Source organism: Mytilus trossulus, chromosome 1 (genome assembly GCF_036588685.1).
Source record: "Mytilus trossulus isolate FHL-02 chromosome 1, PNRI_Mtr1.1.1.hap1, whole genome shotgun sequence".
Lineage (NCBI taxonomy): Eukaryota > Metazoa > Mollusca > Bivalvia > Mytilida > Mytilidae > Mytilus > Mytilus trossulus.
The window spans coordinates 105,552,896-105,572,091 of NC_086373.1; the positions used below are offsets into that span (position 1 = coordinate 105,552,896).

The following is a 19,196-nucleotide window of genomic DNA, read 5'->3' on the forward strand; positions in this document are numbered from 1 at the left end:
TTTGGGGTATCTTGTTTTAAAAATGTGTCCGGTGACCTGACTTTCAAATCAAGATGGCCGCCACAGCTAAAAATAGAACATAGGGGTAAAATGCAGTTTTTGGCTTATAACTCAAAACCAAAGCATTTAGAGCAAATCTGACACGGGGTAAAATTATTAATCAGATCAAGATCTATCTGCCCTATAATTTTCAGATGAATCTGACAACCCATTGTTGGGTTGCTGCCCCTGAATCGGTAATTTTAAGGAAATTTTGCTGTTTTTGGTTATTATCTTAAATTTTATTATAGATAGAGATAAACTGTAAACAGCAATTATGTTCAGCAAAGTAAGATTTACAAATAAGTCAACATGACCGAAATTGTCAATTGACCCCCTAAGGAGTTATTGTCCTTTATAGTCAATTTTTAACAATTTTCATAAAATTTGTAAATTTTTATTAACATTTTCCACTGAAACTACTGGGCCAAGTTCATTATAGATAGAGATAAATGTAAGCAGCAAGACTAGTAAAGTAAGATTTACAAACACATCACCATCACCAAAACACAATTTTGTCATGAATCCATCTGCTTCCTTTGTTTAATATTCACATAGACCAAGGTGAGCGACACAGGCTCTTTGGAGCCTCTAGTTGTAAATCTTAGTTATCTTTTACAAAAATCTTCTCCTCTGATAATACGTGGCCAAATTAAACCAAACTTGGCCACAATCATCATTTGGGTATTTAGTTTTAAAAATGTGTGGCGTGACCCGGTCAACTTACCATGATGGCCGCCATGGCTAAAAGTAGAACATAGGGGTAAAATTCAGTTTTTGGCTTATAACTCAAAAACCTAAGCATTTAAAGCAAATGTGACATGAAGTAAAATTGTTTATAAAGTAAAAATATATCTGCCCTGAAATTTTCAGATGAATCAGACAACCTGTTGTTGGGTTGCTGCCCCTGAAATGGTAATTTTAAGGAAATTTTGCTGTTTTTGGTTATTATCTTGAATATTATTATAGATAGAGATAAACTTTAAAATACAATAAATGTTGGCAAAGTAAGATCTATAAATAAGTCAACATGACCGAAATTGTCAGTTTACCCCTTTAAGATTATTGCCCTTTATAGTCAAGTTTTAACCATTTTTCGTTAATCTTAGTAATCATTTACAAAAATCTTCTCTGAAACTACTAGGCCAAGTTAATTATAGATAGAGATAATTGTAAGCAGTTAGAATGTTCAGTAAAGTAAGATGAACAAACACATCACCATCACCAAAACACAATTTTGTCATGAATCCATCTACGTCCTTTGTTTAATATTCACAAAAACCAAGGTGAGCGACACAGGCTCTTTAGAGCCTCTAGTTTATATATTAACTATAGTGATTCTTTTTAAACCATTAGAAGTGAAAATTTGCATGATCTTTTAAGCAATAGTGTGCTATAGTTACTCCTTTACCATATTTTCTAGCAAGAAAAATAATTAAACCACATATTTCCCTTCTTGAATTGTTTTATCAAGCAATATAGTGTTGACAGATTCTATGAATGATTTAATTGTAGGCAAAAATGGATGCACAGCCATAGAATAGAGATGGTATTAGAGCATGATGTTCCTCTACCTAAATGTCTACAGATACCCCATACTACAGGCAGATTTAACATTGTACAGTGTAGGCAGGCATTCGCTACACTGACAACTCTACTGAGAGAGTGGTCTTCATTCATACTGATAGAGGGATTGTCTTATGTTAAATTACTGGGAAAGTTAGTATTGTATCTTTTAAGTCACACTATCTGTTAGTATATTGTATCTGTTAAGTCACTGTATATTTTAGTATTGTATCTCTTAAGTCACTGTATATTTTAGTATTGTATCTGTTAGTATTGTACAGTGTAGGCAGGCATTCGCTACACTAACAACTCTACTGAGAGAGTGGTCTTCATTCATACTGATAGAGGGATTGTCTTATGTTAAATTACTGGGAAAGTTAGTATTGTATCTTTTAAGTCACACTATCTGTTAGTATATTGTATCTGTTAAGTCACTGTATATTTTAGTATTGTATCTCTTAAGTCACTGTATATTTTAGTATTGTACAGTGTAGGCAGGCATTCGCTACACTTACAACTCTACTGAGAAAGTGGTCTTCATTCATACTGATAGAGGGATTGTCTTATGTTAAATTACTGGGAAAGTCAGTATTGTATCTCTTAAGTCACTGTATATTTTAGTATTGTATCTGTTAGTTTTGTACAGTGTAGGCAGGCATTCGCTACACTGACAACTCTACTGAGAAAGTGGTCTTCATTCATACTGATAGAGGGATTGTCTTATGTTAAATTACTGGGAAAGTTAGTATTGTATCTCTTAAGTCACTGTATCTGTTAGTATTGTACAGTGTAGGCAGGCATTCACTACACTGACAACTCTACTGAGAAAGTGGTCTTCATTCATACTGATAGAGGGATTGTCTTATGTTAAATTACTGGGAAAGTCAGTATTGTATCTCTTAAGTCACTGTATATTTTAGTATTGTATCTGTTAGTTTTGTACAGTGTAGGCAGGCATTCGCTACACTGACAACTCTACTGAGAGAGTGGTCTTCATTCATACTGATAGAGGGATTGTCTTATGTTAAATTACTGGGAAAGTCAGTATTGTATCTCTTAAGTCACTGTATATTTTAGTATTGTATCTGTTAGTATTGTACAGTGTAGGCAGGCATTTACTACACTGACAACTCTACTGAGAAAGTGGTTTTCATTCATACTGATAGAGGGATTGTCTTATGTTAAATTACTGGGAAATTTAGTATTGTATCTCTTAAGTCACTGTATCTGTTAGTATTGTACAGTGTAGGCAGGCATTCGCTACACTAACAACTCTACTGAGAGAGTGGTCTTCATTCATACTGATAGAGGGATTGTCTTATGTTAAATTACTGGGAAAGTTAGTATTGTATCTCTTAAGTCAATGGGAAAGTTAGTATTGTATCTCTTAAGTCACTGTATCTGTTAGTATTGTACAGTGTAGGCAGGCATTCACTACACTGACAACTCTACTGAAAAAGTGGTCTTCATTCATACTGGTCTAGAGGGCTTTTCTTATGTGAAATTACTGGGAAAGTTAGTTTTGTATTTCTTAAGTCACTGTATATTTTAGTATTGTACAGTGTAGGCAGGCATTTACTACACTGACAACTCTACTGAGAAAGTGGTTTTCATTCATACTGATAGAGGGATTGTCTTATGTTAAATTACTGGGAAATTTAGTATTGTATCTCTTAAGTCACTGTATCTGTTAGTATTGTACAGTGTAGGCAGGCATTCCCTACTCTAACAACTCTACTGAGAAAGTGGTTTTCATTCATACTGATAGAGGGATTGTCTTATGTTAAATTACTGGGAAATTTAGTATTGTATCTCTTAAGTCACTGTATCTGTTAGTATTGTACAGTGTAGGCAGGCATTCGCTACACTGACAACTCTACTGAGAGAGTGGTCTTCATTCATACTGATAGAGGGATTGTCTTATGTTAAATTACTGGGAAAGTTAGTATTGTATCTCTTAAGTCAATGGGAAAGTTAGTATTGTATCTCTTAAGTCAATGGGAAAGTTAGTATTGTATCTCTTAAGTCACTGTATCTGTTAGTATTGTACAGTGTAGGCAGGCATTCACTACACTGACAACTCTACTGAGAAAGTGGTCTTCATTCATACTGGTCTAGAGGGCTTTTCTTATGTGAAATTACTGGGAAAGTTAGTTTTGTATTTCTTAAGTCACTGTATATTTTAGTATTGTACAGTGTAGGCAGGCATTTACTACACTGACAACTCTACTGAGAGAGTGGTCTTCATTCATACTGATAGAGGGATTGTCTTTTGTTAAATTACTGGGAAAGTCAGTATTGTATCTCTTAAAGACAAATCCTTCTATTCAGATCTACCAATAATATCTTCTTTATATTTTATATTTACTTTAGGTTAGGTAAAAGATTCAAAATAAGCAAATTAAAAAATGGGGTCACCGACCTCGTTTTCGATTTAGAACGCCGTCTTTTTCATGGAATTTGGAAATCGGGACCTCTAGTCAATAGCAGTGTAATATTTTTTTTAAAAGTTGGTTTCCCAAAAAACTTTTTTGTTCTGCTAACCAAGTTGTTAATACAAACTATTTTAATAATATAACCTATTTCTGAGGGGAAAATAATAGCGATAAGTTGCTATAATAATTTTCCCGCCTTTATTTATTGTGAAATAACTATAAAAGAATGATGTTTAATAAAAATTGACCAATAATTTCTCGATGAGTATTCAACAGAATATGCATTATTTATTTCTAGATAAAATCATGAAATAAAACGATGGGGTCACCGGAATGGAAAAACAGACATTTCTACAAAAGGGTTAACAATTTGAAATGGCGGGAATACATTGCGCCAATTCTAATATAACGTCGAAAGGCGTTCCGCCGGTTTTGGGCGTTATTTCTATACAAATTACGGACAACACAGTTCTCTTTATTTGCTGTTATGTTTTCGTTTGTTTTCAACTACTATTAATGCATATTAATTTACACATGATAGTTCTTAGTTTTTAGTCAGTTTCACAGACACGTAATATAAATGCGGTGGTTGGAAAATAATGCGTTGAACAAATGTACACGCGAATGGATTATGCTTCTATTCAACTTATTTATAGTGCTTATGTGTTGAACAGAAATTCTCCTTAAAATAGTGAAAACATTTGTTATATCATTTCATAGTTCAGTCAAAGTATATCTGAAAGACAAGACAGACCTTTGCTTTCGATATCATGAATTCTAATTTCGCGGTTAAGAATGTTGTTCCTTTTTATTATGATGATAATAACTTAAAATCAATATAAATCTTAGACCCCTAAAAATAAAGATTGAGGAGCCGATATTGCAAATATGACTCGGAAAGGTCGGACTTAAGAATACCACTTCCAAATGTAGTTTTAAAAAGATTGATTTTTTTATGAACCGGGTTCCGTTTAATATCGTAGCGGCTATGAAGTATAGATTTTGATCTTATGAACGAGTAGCTAGGCTAGCTGCAATCAATATCTATGTAGCAGCTAGGCTAGCTACATGTCAAAAAGTCATAAATCTACGTAGCCCTATATATGTAGCCGCTACGATATTGAACGCAACCTTGATCTTTATTTAAGTTTAAACGCTTAGATAAATCGATCTACAATTCAAAATGTTTTATGTAGATATGAAAATAAATCTGCGCATGGTCAGTTTAATATATTCTTATAAGTAACTGATTTCAGAGTTTCATCCGTATACTCAAATGATTTGACAGAACATGAAGATAAAAAAAATGTATACGTCGTGTATTTGCGTCATTTTTCTAAAAGATAAAGATATGATAGCAAATATTACAAATTTCCACAAGAGACCAATTGACACAGGAACTATTTATAATAGGTCACCGTACGGCCTTCAACAATGAGCAAATCTCATAATGCATATAAAGCTATAAAAGTTCCAGAAATGACAAATGAAAAACAATTCAAACGAGAAAATAACGGCTTAATTTATGAACAAAAAATATATAAATGAAAAACAAATATGTAACACGTTAACGACAACAACGTAATTACAAGCTCTTGACCTTGGACAGGACCCGTTTCAGTGCTCGACTGATACCGTTACTTATTCGTTCCGTATTCGCTAACTATACAGGTGTTAATCGGTGCACATTTTAAAAACGATTATTTCAATTGTATTTATTCATTATTATTCTTTTTTTTTTATTATTTTCTGTAAATTCCTCATCTTCAAACAAAATGACCGTTATAAGTAAAATTATTCTGACATTTCTTTGTTTTTAAAAGGACTTATGACATATTAATCAAAAAGATAATTAATACATGCAGAAGCACATCTAATGAACCAAATATTTCCTTATTCTATTTACTACGAGTTTTTTTTTAACGAAATGACCGATTATTTTAGGATTGCAATCACGGTATACTGAATTAAAATCACAAGTTCTAAAAAGATCGTAAATGAGAGATGCTCTTAAAAGATCGACTCAATTTCGTGCAAGTGTTAACGGGGTCTATTTAACATTACTACTGTTTTCATCATTCATCCATAGGCATCTATTATATCAAAATATTCCGTCATATTGCTAGAAACTCAGCCTAAGTATACTTATACAGTTGTCATATCGTGATTATGAATGGAACCTAGTCCGACTTTTTTTCTCAAATCAACTATTGATTGTTTATGCCCCACCTATGATAGACTAGAAGAGGGGCATTATGTTTTCTGGTCTGTCCGTACGTCCGTCCGTCCGTCTGTCCCGCTTCAGGTTAAAGTTTTTGGTCAAGGTAGTTTTTGATGTTCTTGTTGCTTATGATATGATCTTTCTAATTTTAAGACCAAATTTGACTTTTGATCCCAATTTCAAGGCCCCCTGAACATAGAAAATGAAAGTGCAAGTTTCAGGTTAAAGATTTTTGTCACGGTAGTTTTTTTATGAAGCTGAAGTCCAATCAACTTGAAACTTAGTAAACATGAAGCTTATGACATGATCTTTCTAATTTTAATGCCAAATTAGATTATTTTACCCAATATCACTGTCCATTGAACATGGAAAATGATAGTGTGAGTTGGGCATCCGTGTACTTTGGACACATTCTTTTTTCATATGCATTCCTCTTTAATTCTTCCTTCCGACAACTTTTAAACACAGGCAGGATTATGTTGGTTTTTTTATATAAAAATTGCGCACCTAGTACATAAAAATTGCGCACCTAGTACATAAAAATTGCACACCTAGTACATAAATATAAAATTTGGCAAATTGGATCATACTCAGGAGTGGTCAAATACAAAAACCTACAACGTTAGAAGCATAAATGTTAACTTCTCTAGATGGACTTTATTTTACACGTATGCGTCGTTGGGTTACTGATTTGTTGGTGCTTATCAGAAATCTGAATATTATATTTGTGTAAAAATGTAATCGCCTTACACATTCAAAATACGTATGTGCAATTTGCCATATCCATATAGGTACATAAGGTTTCTAGTTCTATAGATACATTGAATTTTGATGACATGATTGATGATTTTCGTATTTTCTTAATGATTTGTGGAAATATAAATACAATTTTAAACCTAGGCTACCAAAGAGATTGTCTCTATAGAACATATAAATCCATACACGTAGCAAATTATGGAAATTATTTTTATATTATAATATGATTGGCCAATCCCGAAATCCCGGACTTAAAAAAATCGAAATCCCGAGGTCCCGAAGTCAAATAAAGTAAAGTTAAAAAGGATTCCCGGATCTCGAAATCCCGAGCTTAAAACACCCGATCCCGGAGTCCCGATAAAGGTCCCATCCCCCTCCATCTTGTTGTCGAGTATCCAGATTTTTGTTTCGTTTCTTAACAGTTGTTAGTTTGCTGTATATATATAGTTGACTCTCTTTTTATTCATATATTTTATGATTTTCTGTTTTGTTGTTTGTTTCAGATACACTTAATTCACATAATTAATTTATATATCCAATTCTGGAACATGTCTATTGTATAAAAACAATTTTCATTTTCTTCTCGGAAAATCTACTCAAAACGTTTGTCACTCTCAATCGGCTCAAAGAGGAATAACTCTCATTAACGTTTCGAGTTCGCGGAAACCACGACGTCATAAAACGCTGACGGAATAGTACTGTTGCGCTGGTATATGCGCATAAACAATAGAGGGATTTGTCTTTAAGTCACTGTATATTTTAGTATTGTATCTGTTAGTATTGTACAGTGTAGGCAGGCATTCGCTACACTAACAACTCTACTGAGAGAGTGGTCTTCATTCATACTGATAGAGGGATTGTCTTATGTTAAATTACTGGAAAAGTTAGTATTGTATCTGTTAAGTCACTGTATCTGTTAGTATTGTACAATGTAGGCAGGCATTCGCTACACTAACAACTCTACTGAGAGAGTGGTCTTCATTCATACTGATAGAGGGATTGTCTTATGTTAAATTACTGGAAAAGTTAGTATTGTATCTGTTAAGTCACTGTATCTGTTAGTATTGTACAATGTAGGCAGGCATTCGCTACACTAACAACTCTACTGAGAGAGTGGTCTTCATTCATACTGATAGAGGGATTGTCTTATGTTAAATTACTGGGAAAGTCAGTATTGTATCTCTTAAGTCACTGTATCTGTTAGTATTGTACAGTGTAGGCAGGCATTTACTACACTAACAACTCTACTGAGAAAGTGGTCTTCATTCATACTGATAGAGGGATTGTCTTATGTTAAATTACTGGGAAAGTTAGTTTTGTATCTGTTAAGTCACTGTATCTGTTAGTATTGTACAATGTAGACAGGCATTCATTACACTTGTCTTATGTTAAATTACTGGGAAAGTTAGTTTTGTATCTGATAAGTCACTGTATCTGTTAGTATTGTACAATGTAGACAGGCATTCCCTACTCTAACAACTCTACTGAGAGAGTGGTCTTCATTCATACTGATAGAGGGATTGTCTTATGTTAAATTACTGGGAAAGTTAGTATTATATCTGTTTAGGAACTATATATATCTAGCTGTTAGTATAGTTGGTGCTAAATATACTGTTTCAATTGATAAAGTAAACTTTAAAAGACATGAAGTATACCTTGGCTGACTATATGCAAGATAACGCTTATACAAAATTGAAAGGTCAGAATTAATATAAGTAGAAAAGAATACCAGTATCAAAAATTCTTCTGTATTACAAAGTCTATGTGACATTGTGTTACAAACTTACTGCAGTGGAGACAGTCCCAAACATGGCTCCTATTATTATAAGAAAGAAATTTATCTTATTTGTTTTTCAATTGAAAAAAGAGTAAAAAAAAGAAGGCAGAAACAGATAGAATTGAGTATGATAGATCAAGTTTTTATTGGAGATACAAATTTGCACTCTAAAAGAAAAATATGGAGTTGAAATTTTCAATTTGAAATTTTGATATTTAGTAATTATAAAACTATGAAAATAAATCTGTAGACAAACACAAAAAAGTGCTATAGAGGTTATGTTCGAAAATGGACTGCTTCCCTCAAAGTCTATATTGAAATGAACTCCCTTTAGTGTGAAATAAGATATGACGAGAAAGTTGGAGAAAGTCTTAGGAATGAAATACATGTAAATATAAGATTTAATCATGGCTTCCATGTTCTTAGTGGTTGAAAAATTAACAAAGAATGCAGTTTATAAAGTATTATTTGTATATTTTACACAGGGATCCAGAGAAACCAACATCCTTCCTGTTAATGCGATCAATATCAAAACCACCTTGTATTGTACTGAGATGTGCTTTTCTGGCTGGAACATCAGGACGAAATAGATACAAAACACTTGGTGAATTGAAAGAGAAACTGAGAAATCTAAAGTTCCCTCACAGAGCCCCACAGAAAGTGGACAGCAACAAGAGACCTCGGGCTGGACAAAGTGATGCCAAACCAGCAGTGATAGAACATCGACCCCCCTTACAGTTAGAGAGATCAGAAAAGAATTGTTGTATTTTACTGACAAAACCCGTAGAACAAATCCTTATCAGGTAATGGTCAGACAAAATCTGTCAATTATACAATATTTATTTTAATATGTCAACAAAATCATATATTTAAACAAAACATGTACAACAAATCCTTATCTGACAGGTAATTATTAGACTAATTCAATATTAATTTATACATTCTTTAATTTAACTTGTCATCAAAATCTCAACCATTCACATTTTTCTTTTGTTTTAAGTTGGCTAAAGATAACCTTATTATGCACATACACAAGACAATGAAATAGTCAATTGACCACTACACAAAAGTCCATATAATAGAAATATGGATACAAAGACAGAGGAATCTAACAAGATGCATGTATTGCCATAATTATACTTTTCACTTTAAAATTATTTTGAGGTTGACATTTGAAAGGTCAAGGGCACAGATCCAAAGCAAATAACTTAAATTGGTATACAAAAGGGGACTGCAGAACCTTCATTAAGAATTGTAACTTAACTTATGTATACATTTGGAAACATATATAGAGAGGTATAACTCCACCGAACATCAAGGCAACATATATTTTGGGTTGGAACAACACCAAGTAATGCAATGGAAGAAAGATTCATATTAATTTTGATGTCAACACTTATATGGTTACAGATACTAAAGATGGACTGAAAGGAATTTGGGAAAGGAACCAAAACTTTGCTTTTTAAAAGCCTCTTCTAAATCAGTAAACAATTTCCTCCTATAGAGATGATAGGCTCTAGGTGTGTAAATCTGCTCATTCTTGTGCTCCTTTATGGGTATTATTGTTGAGCCTTCGACTTCAGTCAAAAAAGCGAGACTAAGCGATCCTACATTCCGTCGTCGTCAGCGGCGGCGGCATCCACAAATATTCACTCTGTGGTTAAAGTTTTGAAATTTTAATAACTTTCTTAAACTATACTGAATTTCTACCAAACTTGGACAGACGCTTGTTTATGATCATAAGATAGTATCCAGAAGTAAATTTTGTAAAAAAATAAATCCATTTTTTCCATATTTTACTTTTAAATGGACTTTGTTTTTTTCTGCAGGGAAACATTACATTCTCTCTGTGGTTAAAGTTTTTAAAATTTTAATAACTTTCTTAAACTATCCTGGGTTTGTACCAAACTTGGACAGACGCTTGTTTATGATCATAAGATAGTATCCAGAAGTAAATTTTGTAAAATATAATTCCATTTTTTCCATATTTTACTTGTAAATGGACTTAGTTTTTCTGCAGGGAAACATTACATTCACTCTGTGGTTAAAGTTTTTAAAATTTAATAACTTTCTTAAACTATCCTGGGTTTGTACCAAACTTGAACAGAAGCTTGTTTATGATCATAAGATAGTATCCAGAAGTAAATTTTGTAAAAAAATAAATCCATTTTTTCCATATTTTACTTTTAAATGGACTTTGGTTTTTTCTGCGGGGAAACATTACATTCACTCTATGGTTAAAGTTTTTAAAATTTTAATAACTTTCTTAAACTATCCTGGGTTTGTACCAAAATTGGATAGACACTTGTTTATGATCATAAGATAGTATCCAGAAGTAAATTTTGTAAAAATAAAATTCCATTTTTTCCATATTTTACTTGTAAATGGACTTAGTTTTTCTGCAGGGAAACATTACATTCACTCTGTGGTTAAAGTTTTTAAAATTTAATAACTTTCTTAAACTTTGATATAATCTTTTTGATTTTAATGCCAGGTTAGAGAATTTATCCCATTTTCACAGTTCAATGAACACAGAAAATAGTGCGGATTGGGCTTCCGTGTACTATGGACACATTCTTGTTAAGTTATGTTTTAATCAAATTAGGTGTTTCCTTTTAATAGTGCAATAGCTATGAAAACTAATTGTATTTACATAGTATATATACCCTAATATTTTAGTTATGAAAGAAAGCCATCAGATATGACAGAACTAGAAGATCCCTCCAAGTACATCAAGGGTCATTCCATGACGGATCAACAGATTGTCACCAAAGCTACCAGAGCTAATGCCTTTAATACACTGTCTCGGTACTTACATCACCAGAGATGGATCTGGTCAGTTAAGCGTGGAAAGGTGGACATCAGTATGCAGGCCATCGGCAAAATCTTGTCAACTTTATCCAAGTAAGTTTGTAATGGAAAATAGTTTTACTTTGCACAAAAACCATGGTTATATTTATAAGAAAATATTAAATTGATTTAGAAGTTTTACAGTTACTTTGGATTCATTATTAGTCGTTGGATACCAATTTTCATGGGTTTTGTTGGTAAATGTGAACCATGAATTCAAGGAATTGCAAATATCTATAGGCTTTGTATGTAGAGTTTGACAAAACCACAATATTAAATATCCAGGAAGAAAGTTTTCCTCAATCCACAAAAATAATAATGAATCCACAGTATATGTAGATATTTGAATCCAATTCTTATTTTTCTTTATGCTGGAAAAGCATTGATAAATGAATATATAAAAAAAAGAAGCCTCTCTGTATAATAAACAAAAGTACTATGGTAAACAATCATTAAAAAAAAGGCCTGGATTCAATTAAATTTGAAATAAAAAAAATTAAAACAATCACCCTTTCAAAGAAGAAAACATTGTTGCTTATACTTTACAAACCAGAAGTTATTTATATGTTAATCTTTAACTATAATTCAGCTGAGGAAAAACTGTACGTTTCTTGATTGAAACTATTGTGAATTCAACATTTACGCAGAGAAAGTCATGTCATTGACTAGGATAACTTTGCTTTTGTAGAATCCGGCTTCAAGAAGGTTTCCATTTTGCCTCCAGTAATTCAGGCATTGTAAATATGGTTTTAGAGGTGAACATGAAGGTCAGTTTTAAAAGGGCAGAAATAATTTTCAAAATTTATATCACTTTATGAAGCATAGACAACCAAAGAATGTTTGATGTATTACTGATATTTATAAAAAAAAAAAGTTTTTGTAGAGGAAGAATTGAAACAGTTTAATAGAATTTTTACACAATAGATTTATTTATGTCAAATTGTGAAAGTAGAAAGTTAAATGATGATCTCTACTAAAAGTGATAACTTTAATTCAAGACTTACTTGATTTTAAGTCTTAATCTTTTTGCAAGATTTATAAATAAATATTATCTTAACTCTGAAAGATGAATTGTGGATGAGACAATGTAAAGTGATGATGTCACCTTACTGAGTATAATTATAGCATGATAAGTTGACATTATTGGTCTTTTTATATCCCCATACAAATCCTTTTGGTGTATCTGTTGAATTCCTAGACAAAAATGTTAGAGCTATTTGAGTTGACGTGTATTTATATTTCAAGGGAAGTAATTTAGTGTTTATTAGGGGAGATAATTACATTTATAATAAAATTTTAAACCTGAAAAAAGTTTTTTTTATGTATTAATCTGTATTTAACAACAAAGAAAAAAACATAAGACAATCTTTTTTAACCACTGATAAGTTTTCAAGGGATTTTATCAATATGTTAAGGGTCAAGATTAAGAAAGAAAGATAGAAAAGGCATTAATTCAAGAAGTGTTATACATTTTTTAGTTCTATTATTTTAATAATCTTATTAATAGTAAATTCTTGAAGTTATTTATTTAAGACTTTTTATTCGTATTCAGGATGGATAATCAAAATTTGTTGATTAATTCGGTGCATTACGTTTGCGCGCAGCTTTTGATTACATTTGCATGCATTTTTTGACAGGTTAACTCAGGTAAAATACAGGTTATAATACTTTATTATTTATTAATTTGTTCAATTATTTACAAGTATTAGTACCCCTTCTGTTAGTCTAAGTATCCTAAGACACCTGTTTTGAAAAAATTCAATCAATAATATTTTAGGGAAAATACAGGTCATAATACTTATTTATTTATCAATTTGTTCAATTATTTACAATTATCAGTACCCTGTTAGTCTGAGTCTCTTCTTAGGCAGGAAAAAAGGAGCTAAAGCCGCATATTTTTTTTCAATTTTCAGATACAATTCAACAAGTCAAAGGTGTACGCAAAAGTTTAAGAAATCTGTGACATAGCCCATTTATCATAACCTGAACTTAAGATATAACGGGGTTTCTAAATTGATTTTAGAATTCAATATGAACAATATATAATGTGAATTAACAAACTATTTTCAAAATTAATAATTGATAGTCATATCTTTTAGGAAAATATCAATAGAGTATAGTCATTTATAATTTATTATATATGAATTATTATTTTTACCTGAGATTACCTGTAAAATGAATGCGCGAAAATGTAATCAAAAGCTGCAACAAACGTAGTGCGCCCGATTAATTAAACAAAACAAAACCCACAAGAATGTCATTTTTGATTTATTCAGATTTTATAACAGTTAAAGGCAAGTTATTTTAAGATAATTTAATTTTTTTTTAGATTTAAAATGAAGATACTATATGATTTATTTAAAATTGTGATATATTTTGCAGGAGGATCAAAATGAAGATGGTATATGTGTTGTCCAGTATATTATGTTTCCACCACATGTTAAAACTACTTTGGACAGGTAAGAACTGATATTATATAGGAACATTCTATTTTCCCTGATTTTGAGCATAACATTAAATTTTATTTGATTTTCAAGTTTATTAAATGAGTGTAATAAGAATGCAGGTTTGATAGAAAAACTTTTATACAACTAAAAAGGTAGAGAGAGAGAGAGTCAACCATATATGGTCAGATCATATGTTAAAGAACTTTATATGTTTTCGTACAATGCATGCTTTTTCAATGGAAATTGTGACGTCATGATGCATTCTTAATAGAACGAAAAAACAATGAGACAAGAATATGAGTAATTAGTGTCCGAAATTCAAATATGAAGAAAAAAATGCTGTTAAAAGGGAAAGGACACCAAATTAACTAAATTGAAATATTTTTTAAACTTAATACACCTAAGGGGGCTCAGTGGCCGAGTGGTCTAAGTAGCTACTACTACAATCCTTTTGCACTCAGCTCCAATCTTAATTGAATAGGTTTGTCAGTTTCCCTATAGAATTTCAGTGGTTTGCTCCAGGTACTCCATCTTCCTCCACCAATAAAAACTTTTCCGCCACGAAATAGACCAAAAGTGGAGCTTTAAATTGGTGTTAAAATACAAACAATCAATAACATACACTTTATTATTCAAAAGAAAACAATTAATTAAAAAAATACTTAACAGCTTTAGAGATTTTGGAACTTTGATGTGAAATCTGAAATGCAGTTTGCATTTTATATTTAATATTTGGTAAGCTACAGAAGGAATAAGCAAATATTCAGGTCATTTAAGATGGTTACAAATAAAAGATTAATATAACCAAGAATCTATTTATAGTTCAATATCAGAGGATATGGATGAGATGGAGACAACTGAGGCTGATGGAGAGTTACAGATCGTGACTGAATGTTGGATAGAACCACAGCATGGGATATCAGTACAGAATTCTCCTGAGAGGCAACACTGGGATAACATGACATACAAAGAAATAGCTCAAACAGTAAGATTCTTTTATGTAATACAATATGGAAATGGCTAGAACAATTAAAAATTTCATATGGCATACATTACTGGTTATCTGTTGGTATCAAAAAGAAAAAAAATATATTTTGAAGCTTTCTATCTTACAACTATTCTACTAGTAAAGCTATCATGAATATGAAAACAAATATGAGAACAATACAAAGTATAGGTCAGCAAGTTGGTAGTTACCTCCTAGGTCAAATTACAGTAAATGGACGATGTTGTATATTTTATATAAAGATTATTGAATAAAGCTTTTCCATGTGAAATGTTAACAGTGAAAATAAATAGCGCATTAATCTCTTTTATTTTTTGAAATATGATTGAATGAATAATTTTTATTAAGCATGCCTTAGAATAGGTGAAAAAAATTCTTAGAATTGTTTTAGATCAATTTTCCTAAACATATTGGGTTTACGTACATTTGATATGAAATAAGCAAAGAATCACTAACTTCAATTTCAGTTTTTTATACATTTGTTTTTTTTGTTGTTGTCGGTTTCCCTATCCCTCCACACATCGTATCAAAGCTCTAAATGCCTTGAATATTTTTTATCATATGCCTGGTGTGGTGGATCATGCATTAAGGTTTACTCTTGTCGCCTTATGTCCCAAAATTGGTTTCCATTCTATAACATTATTTTACCCTCACCAAATGTTATGATTCTGACACACAATACTACACTATCACTATTCTCACTTTATGTCCATTTATAATTGGGGGAAAATTGATGTATTTTCGGTTTCTGCATTCTACAGTAACTTTGCCACAACTTAATGTTCTCTGACTTTTGCACAATGCTTAATACCACCAAACACAGATCCAAAGCAAATTTGAAGTTATGTCCCTTTATTAATGGAAACATTTCTAAAATTGCTGTTTCTGCATTAAAACTACATTTCCTGAACTAAATGTTATTAAACATATACACAATGCTTATAACCTGAAGATATACACAATGCTTATAACCTGAAGATATACACAATGCTTATTACCTCCAATCACAAATCAAGTTTAAATTATGGTGACATCACTTTAATTGTTCTTGTATTATGTCCCTTTAAATGAAAAAATTGTCATAACTGCTGTTTTTGAGCTCTAATTTTACTTTGCTACTACCAAATGTTATAAAACTAATGCTCAATGTTTGTTACCCCCAAAAACCCATCATGTTCCAATTTAGATGGTGTCTTTTCCACCGATCTCAAGTTACCCAATCTCTAATGACACCATACAGAAACAGACATTATTAAGTTTTTTTTAAAATAGGGCAGTAGGTTAGAACATTTAGTCTGGTATATTTACTAGCCTGGGCATCTGTGTCCCATGGACATGTCCAAAGAAAATAAAACATCAATAGGTTTTAATTAGAACATTGGCTCTTGCATATTTACTTGCAAGGGCATCTGTGTCCCATAGACATGTTCTTCTTTTATTGTTCCCCATGCATAGCGCGAGGGGGGACATGGAATTACCAGGTGTCTGTCTGACCTTTGTTCATCCAGTCTTGTGAGTGCTCTCATGTGTACAATTCTTGCCAGAATTTTATTAAACTTATATTATAGGATTTAAGCAAGTCTTTGACCAAATTGAAAATCAGCGCAGATCAATTATTTTCAAAAGAATTATGTCCCTTGGAAACATTAATTTTATGAAATTGCACATTTACTGCTCTCATAAGCTCTATCATTAACAGATTTTACTTAAACTTTATATCAACATGGTCTTGGACAAGATCAAAATTCAGTACTGATCAATTATATTTATAACAGAGATATGACCCTTGAACATATTGATAATATTGGAAGTTGCAATATATTTTCTCTCAAACCTTTGTTTCTTTCTAGATGATAATAGACAGTTTTAAATAACAAAATAAAAAAGGCTTCTAAAAGTAATTGCCCTTGGATAGATAAAAGCAGAGGACTTTGGTACATTTTCAGTGATGAATAAAACAAAAATGAAGTTGGTGATCCTATAACAATTTTTAGTGAGTTCAAAATATTTCAAAAATCATACATTGCCCATTTGCTGTACTTTGACTTAAGTGGTTTACTGGGTGTTAAAGCTTTGCTTTTAAACTCAGGTTCAAGGTTGCCTGACATCCAGTCAAACAGCAAATGCAGAAATATAGTTTGTTTTATGAGATTTGTTGTATATTTGATACTTAATGTTATGACATACTGTAGGGCCTATGTTTACATCTGTAATTCAAAATGATGTACATATTCTCAATGCTTTTTTTGAAATTTATTGTGAATTTAAAAATGCTCAAAAAAATCCTTATCACTTCACATATCAACACTACCATAAGACCCTCTAACTAGTCTATCAGGCATATATTGGCTGAAATACACAAAAAAAAACTAACCTTGTATGATATTCTCCTTATATATAGTATATAGCTTAATTCTGTCACAAGAAATTGAATATCTGAAAAGTTACATATATTCATTTATAATATAACCATATAGTCATGGGACAAAAGTGAGTTCTCATTAAAAAAATGTCCTATCATTTCAACTAAAATCAATATTTTTCAAAAAAAATATTTCCAAGTAACTGTATGAGTGATTTTTATAAAGTAGATACCAAAAGTTGAAGAAATGTTTGAAGTTTTATTATTTATTTTGTTATAATTTTCTTGACTTTCATTTTCAATATGATGAGTTAAACACAAATGCAATTTTTTGGATTTTAATTTGGTTAGAATAATAGCAAACTTTTCAAGAAATATATTGCTTTGTGTTAATCTGGGCAGAAAATTGAAATGAGCATGAATAATATCCAAACCAAATAAACAATAAAACTCCAGACATTTCTACATCTTTTGGTATCTACATGTATATTATGAAAATCGCTCATGCAGTTACTTCGTAATAATTTTTTGAAAAATATCGATTTTAGTTGAAATGATAGGACTTTTTTTGACTGGGAACTCACTTTTGTCCAATGACTGTAGAATTATAGTTATCAGTTATATTTGATTCAGCAACAAGCTTTGAAACGGACCATTTCATGTATGTCAATGTGACAGAAATGTTTGCTGGGGTCTTGACTATGGATGCATGTCTATAATTTAGACAGCAACCTAACAATATAATCCTTCATATTTTAAAAGGTCCTTTGGTAAAGGATACAATCTTCCTATAGTAGAAATGTATAGTTTGATATTTTGCCTATCACAATGACATAGAATTATTGAAGGTTTTGAATTTTGATAATCAGTAGCTAACGCATTCTTGGTAATTTTATTTTTAAATAAACACCAAGGCATTGGTATCAACATCGTATACAATGGATATCCACTTGATGGTATAATGTTATTTATTGTACAAACATCCATGGAAAAGTAGATATTTTTTTAATCAGGCCAAATTGCAGGTCAGATATACTTTGACTAGAGTGTGAATAAGTCATCCTTGGCTATTAACTTTTGAAAGCAGTTGAGAGAAATTAAACTTTATCCAGAGTATAAGTGTACAATGTACATGTATAAACAGGCTTTATATGAACTTTAAAGCAGTTTAAGTCAAATTATAAAAATGATAGATTTCAATATTGGAAGTAGTCATTCATGATAAATGATTTTTGCTTCTTCATGAGCTAATTCATCTGTGCAATAAATCCTGATAAAACTTTCTGATTGCTCAAGAGTCCCTCTAGCTTTCAAAAGGTTACAGAAAATATACTAACCGGTACCTGTTTTCATTCATAACTAAGTTTAATGGGAGATTCTAAGAGAATGGAAAATAGAATTTCTAAAATCATAGGAAATCAAATTTTGATTCCCTGAACACAAATTATTTTTACTGATAATAAAATTGTCTAAGAAACGATTTATTATCAAAATAATTGTAAACCAATACATTTGAATGCTAATTATCTCATGTAAAAAAACACTGAAAACCAGTGGCAGAGTCATGGGGTTCAAGGGGGTTGGAATCCCCCTTATTTTTGGACGATCAATGCATTTGAATGGGGACATGCAGTTGGAACCTCCTCCTTGTCATGGGTTGAAACATAGCTGTTTTCTGCACTATTCCATGGCAAATAATTAAAAACTGGTGTAGGTTGCAATTACCTGTGAATATAA

The 19,196-nt window shown here is 31.4% G+C and overlaps 1 protein-coding gene across 1 annotated transcript in view; it reads left to right on the forward strand.

Moving 5' to 3' along the window:
* Nucleotides 1–19,196, forward strand: part of LOC134705600 (KICSTOR complex protein SZT2-like) — a 119,541-nt gene that overhangs the window by 34,069 nt on the left and 66,276 nt on the right. Inside the window, exons 15-21 of the mRNA XM_063564325.1 lie at nucleotides 1,555–1,758; nucleotides 8,459–8,563; nucleotides 9,280–9,597; nucleotides 11,474–11,698; nucleotides 12,333–12,411; nucleotides 14,027–14,103; nucleotides 14,914–15,076. Of these exons, the coding sequence (XP_063420395.1) occupies nucleotides 1,555–1,758; nucleotides 8,459–8,563; nucleotides 9,280–9,597; nucleotides 11,474–11,698; nucleotides 12,333–12,411; nucleotides 14,027–14,103; nucleotides 14,914–15,076 (1,171 nt within the window). The remainder of the gene's footprint in view (nucleotides 1–1,554; nucleotides 1,759–8,458; nucleotides 8,564–9,279; nucleotides 9,598–11,473; nucleotides 11,699–12,332; nucleotides 12,412–14,026; nucleotides 14,104–14,913; nucleotides 15,077–19,196) is intronic.